The sequence below is a fragment of the Antennarius striatus genome, chromosome 2 (genome assembly GCF_040054535.1).
Source record: "Antennarius striatus isolate MH-2024 chromosome 2, ASM4005453v1, whole genome shotgun sequence".
Taxonomy (NCBI): Eukaryota; Metazoa; Chordata; class Actinopteri; order Lophiiformes; family Antennariidae; genus Antennarius; species Antennarius striatus.
The window spans coordinates 29,649,001-29,655,000 of NC_090777.1; the positions used below are offsets into that span (position 1 = coordinate 29,649,001).

General features: G+C 53.5%; 1 protein-coding gene across 1 annotated transcript in view; it reads left to right on the top strand.

The window, feature by feature from the left end:
- Positions 1-31: 31 nt before the first annotated feature.
- The window catches only part of plxnd1 (plexin D1), a 65,113-nt gene continuing 59,144 nt past the window's right edge, over positions 32-6,000 (top strand). Inside the window, exons 1-2 of the mRNA XM_068329375.1 lie at positions 32-1,607; positions 3,035-3,211. Coding sequence (XP_068185476.1) covers positions 387-1,607; positions 3,035-3,211 — 1,398 coding nt within the window. The 5' untranslated portion in view covers positions 32-386. The remainder of the gene's footprint in view (positions 1,608-3,034; positions 3,212-6,000) is intronic.

Consider the following 6,000-nt stretch of genomic DNA (forward strand, 5'->3'; position numbering starts at 1 on the left):
TCATCTTTCATTTCTTTGTCGTTTACGCGCCGGGACGTTTCTCCAAACCACTTCGGTCCGTGGATGTGGATCAGGAATTGCGCATCAACGAATACATTTGGACTCTGTGTCATAACCACCATTGTTAACGCCTATCCGACCCTCGGAGAGGCATTGTGGCTGACTGCCTCCCAGACAGGCTGCTGAGCTGCTCAGTGGGCAGAGGGACAGGGGAGGCAGCCTGAAAAAGGAAGCACGACTCGCTTATCGCGTCATTCTGGGTTCAGGCGTTTGAGCAGGAAACAGCTTTTCCTCTCGGATTGTCGCAATAGGAACAAACACACATTTTTGTCATTGCTCAATGCCCCCCTCGGCACAGAACACGCGGAAGCCGGTCAGAAGGAAACATGCCTCCTTCGGTGGAGATCGCTGTTCTGCTGCTCGGCGTCCTGGCGCTGGAGACGCGCCGGAGCGCCGGCGCGCTGCTCCTCCAGGAGACGTTCGCGTCTCCGAACCAGACCAATAACTTTGTGGTGGACCCGGTGTCTGGGAGGATCTACCTGGCCTCGGTGAACACGGTCTACCAGCTGAACCGGACCCTGGGCGTGGAGGTGGAGAAGAGGACCGGTCCGGTGGAGGACAACCTGTTGTGCCATGCGCCCCAGCTGCCCCAGGCGCCCTGCGAGCACCCCAAGTCCCTCACCGACAACTACAACAAGCTGCTGAAGCTGGACCGGGACCAGGGGGTGCTGGTGGTGTGCGGGTCGGTGTACCAGGGCTTCTGCGAGCTCCGGAAGATGGAGAACATCTCCGAGATCGCGGTGGAGTTCCCTCCCCAGGGCGAGAAGACCGTCTTCCCCAGCATGCTGAACATCGCTGCCAATCACCCCAACGCATCAACTGTCGGCCTCATCTTCAGGAGCCACGGGGGGGGCACCCGGCTGCTCGTAGGGGCCACTTACACGGGGGCGGGGACCCAGTTTTTCCCCAAGAACCACAGCAAGGAAGATTTGCGCTTCGAGAACACCCCCGAGATCGCGATCCGCTCCCTGAACATCAAGGATTTATCGCGACTGTTCACCTACGACATTAACCCTTCAGAGGACAACGTGTTCAAGATCAAGCAGGAGGTGAAGAACAAGAACAAGCTGAGCTTCATCCGCGCCTTCACCCAGAAGAGCTTCTCCTACATCGCCTTTAATAATGACGCCAAGATGGGCCACAAGGAGAGCCAGCCCAACAGCCTGCTGGCCCGGATCTGTCTGGACACCGACACCCCCCGGAAACCCTCCGGGCCGGAGAGCAGGAAGCTCACCGAGTCCTACATCCAGATGCCCCTCCAGTGCGGATCTAACGGGAACATCTACAACCGGCTCCTGTCCGTTTACTGGGCGGACGTCCAGGCGGACGGGGGTGGGGGGGTAAGCGGCTCCGAGCCCTACCTGTTCGGGGTGTTCTCTAAGGGGGACCGGAGGTCCGCTCTGTGCGCCTTCAGGTTCGCGGACATCGAGGAGGAGATCCGCCGGGGGCGCAGGAGCTGCTCCAACGCGCCCAGCGGCGACGTCCAGGTGCTGGACAGCGTCATCCAGGGCTCCGGGGCGGCCTGCATCCAGAAGGAGAACCTGGTGGTGAGACCCCCCCACACACACACACACACAAAGCATCCACATATTCATTTAATTTATCAGATCTGATGTCTCATTTAGCGCGTTATTTGGTTAATATTTCTGCCCCCCCCCATGATGACGCACAGACGCGCTTTTCTTTCCTTCAGTCATGTCCTGAACCTGAAGCTAAACTGTTTTATTAACATTTAAACCTGATTTATGATCAGTTTTTAACACCCCCCCAAACAGAATCATCCACTCATGACCCCTGTACATCTGATAGATCCTGTGTGTGTGTGTGTGTGTGTGTGTGTGTGTGTGTGTGTGTGTGTGTGTGTGTGTGTGTGTGTGTGTGTGTGTGTGTGTGTGTGTGTGTGTGTGTGTTTACACCAGTTATCCACTTACGCCCTGATGCTCATGACTTGGAGAGATTCTCCCCCATGTAATGAGTCATGAGGTCACGATGGCCTCAGAGATGCTCCAGATCCACGCTGGGGGGGTTATGGGTTGTGGGAGGGGTGACATTCCTCTCACGTCCAGCTGATCCCTGACTCCAGGTCTATGGAGACATGATGGGGGGGCGATAGGTTCACATTGAGACCTCAAACGTTTTCCTCGTCCCGGTGGATTCGTCACGAACACGAACAGATTTCACGACTTTTCGCCGCGTGAAGATACATTTTTTGCTGTTGAAGAAACTCCGGCTCGGACCGCGTTCGGTCTCCGTGACGACGGCGTCTGATGATAAAGGAGAATCTTTGCACAGTCTCCTTTGGAATGCAGTGAAATTCAAGCTTTTCATTGTTTGCTGGTTTTGACTGACGGGCCGGGGGTCAAAGGTGACGGTTCCCCCCGGTCGGCTGTGACCATCAGACCGACCCTCCGGCGGTCGTGTTTCGGTCTTCTGAGCGGCGCTCCGACTGGTTTTGCTCTCTTTCTGTTACACCATAAAGTTCGTCTTCCTCAAGTTCTACATTTGCGTTTCCGTCGCTCCAGAGACGAGAACTTTTTATTCTGACGGACGGTTCTAAAGGAACGTCTGACACGATTTACGATGAGAGACGAGCCTGTGAGACGGGTCCGTGGGAAACAAACTCCACAACCATCCGGTCCACTTAACTCAACGTTTCTATTTTTTCCTCCTCTCTGAGCTCTAAAATATTCAAAGAACTCCCAGCTGAGGCGGCGCTCGTGCAAACATGTCACCAGCGTGTTATCCTTACAGACGGAAGCGTTTTGACAAAAGCGGCGTCTTATGCGTGTTGAACAGCACTGAAAGTCTTTTTCGTGTCTCTAGCTGTGATTTATCAGAACGCGGCTCTGCAGCTGCTCTTCCTCCTCGCTCTCATCACCCGCTTCTGCTTCTGTTCCTCAATCGATTCCACACCACAGCTGACCTGTATTGATCTCTGATCTGTGTGTTTTTTCTTCTCTTTTTGGGGTTCCAGTTGCAGCCCGATCAGCTGGATTGCGGGGCGGCCCACCTGCAGCACCCTCTGGCCCTACGGAGGCCCCTGAGGGCCGTCCCTCTGGTTGAATACCCAGGTCTCACCTCCGTGTCGGTGGACTTTGTGCAGAACCACACTGTCGTGTTCCTGGGGAGCAGCAACGGACGCCTGCGTAAGGTAAGAACGCCATGACCCCAGGTCGCTGACCCCGGGTCACTGACCCCGGGTCACTGACCCCGGGTCGGACCAGGAGCTTCTGAGTGAAGCTGATTCTTCTTGATTTGTGGACTTAGGAAAAACTTCATGCAGTGTTGAATCACCGGAGCGTTCCCAGCGTCTCGCTGCTCACCCACGACCCCCCCCACGACCCCCATCAAAACCCCCATCAGGAACCCCATCAGGTCCACCCATCAGGTCCCCTGTCAGGTCCCCCATCAGGACCCCCATCAGGTCCCCCATCAGGACCCCCATCAGGTCCCCCATCAGGGCCCCCATCAGGACCATCATCAGGTCCCCCATCAGGTCCCCCATCAGGACCCCCATCAGGTCCACCAATCAGGTCCCCCATCAGGTCCCCTGTCAGGTCCCCCATCAGGACCCCCATCAGGTCCCCCATCAGGACCCCCATCAGGTCCCCCATCAGGTCCCCCATCAGGACCCCCATCAGGTCCCCCATCAGGTCCCCCATCAGGTCCACCAATCAGGCGCTCTGATGTTCTCACAGATCACCAGAAGGCCGTTAAACGACACCGGTTGACATCGTCTGACTAAACCCTGCCATGTGTTCAGAACATCTGCAGAGGGGGGGGGGTCCGGCTTGTGAACCCCCCCCCACCAATTAGCAGCATTCTTCGGTTCTGTCTCAGCTGCGTTCCTTCCTCTGAGTCCCACCAAGCTGCTTCCAGACGAGGAGAACGAGACGTCGACCCCCCTGACCCCGATGCGTTCGCTTCGTCTGGCAGCTTTTACCACATTAAAACTATTCTCCTGGAGGGGGGGTCATTTAAAGAGCTCCCTTATCCCCCCACAGATGTAGGTACCGGATAAACGTGCAGTGACGGTTTTGGGTGGTTTAAAGTGAACGAGTGTGTAAAAGAGTGTGTTTGTGTGCGTCTTTGATTGCAGGTTCGACTTTGTTTGACTTTGCGGGCAAAACGCTCAGCGATGTCACATGTTTACCCAGATGAACACACACCCTGTGATTATGGGATGTATGCGCGTTCATCCTATAGGGAGCGTAGCGTTAGCCTGACCTTGAGGGGAGAAAACGTTTTTTTTAAAGGGTTTTTGCGTCTTTTTAAGGTTTGTGGCGACATCTGTGTGTGTGTGTGTGTGTGTGTGTGTGTGTGTGTGTGATGGGTGAGTGTGTGTGTGTGTGTGTGTGTGTGTGTGTGTGTGTGTGTGTGTGTGTGTGTGTGTGTGTGCCCTGAGGATAGAGCTGTTGCAGAGGTTAATGGTGCTGTTAGTGTGTGTAATGTGATTCTGACTGTGAGTTGGGCTCAGACTAAAGAGAGGAGAACGCTGGTTGGGATTAAGTTAGACCTCTTTTACCGTCTTTGAGCCCCCGCTCAAGTCATTTGTAATTACATGCATTTTTTAATGAAGTCTCTCCCCCCCCATTACAGCTTACTATATTTCTGCTTCTCGCCGACTCCTTATCTCACACACTCTCCTCCAATTTGACTCCCCCCGTCTGTCCACTCCTCCCATCATCGTCTCACCAGTCCCAAATAGAACGAGGCAGTCAGAGACTAGAACATCCTGCGACACCCCTGAACTCAACATTTTACTCTGATCTACACATTTTTGTGCCTCTGGCTTCCTGAAGATGTTTAGTGATTCTATCTGATCAGGTTTCAGAGACGTGGACCTAAAAACCAAAGTCCCCCCTCGTTCCTCGAGGTTAATCTGTTCCAGGAACGAATTCTGCGATAGAGCGACAAAATATTTATCTTATTATTTATGGTAATTTAAACTGAACCCCCCCCATCCTGATGTTAAACCACCTTCTATCTGTATCACCTTTAAAACACTCTGACAGACTGTTTAAAACACTTTGTGTCTGACAGAAGTCTGAAAACGTAGCGCACTTCTGGAAGCCGTCAGCCAATAGAATGCGAGTACGGTATCACATGACTGCCTACTAAAAATCCACGTACAAAAGTTGAAATTTGACCTTGACCTAGTTTTCTCAAGGCCAAGGTCATCATCTCATCTTCATCCCCTTTGCTGCCTGAGTCATGTGCTGATCTGAACGGTCGAGACGGTATTTGGTGAAGGAACCAACAAACGCTGACATCACAACACGTCACCGCTTTGAAGAGGAATGGAACCAGACCCTCTGCTTCATTTGGCAAAAAAAACACTTTCGTTTTGCTTCTCATGTCCCGCCCCACCCCCATCTTGTCTCTTTAACACCCAGGTACACACACACACACACACACACACACACACACACACACCAGCTGAGCCCTCGTGTGTTGAGGGTCTTTCACCAGGCGGTAGTGACTGCAGTCATGTGACCCGTCGGTGCAGCAGGTGTTCTGTTCGTCGACCCGGTGGCGTGTTGAACCACAGTCCTCTAATTCTACTCTCCTCCTATTCTGTCCCCATCCAGGTGTGTGTGGGCCGCTGTTTATTCACTGTGTGTGTGTGTGTGTGTGTGTGTGTGTGTGTGTGTGTGTGTGTGTGTGTGTGTGTGTGTGTGTGTGTGTGTGTGTGTGTGTGTGTGTGTGTGCAGTCGCTGGGGTGAAGACATAACACAGCTGCTTGTTATCACCAAGGCAGAAGAGACGCAGGATGTGTGTGTGTGTGTGTGTGTGTGTGTGTGTGTGTGTGTGTGTGTGTGTGTGTGTGTGTGTGTGTGTGTGTGTGTGTGGCTGGTGTTATAAAAACACCAGTTCTATTTGGGGGTTGAGATAATGCGTCTCATCACAGGTTCAGCCACTGGTTTACTAAAGCTCCTG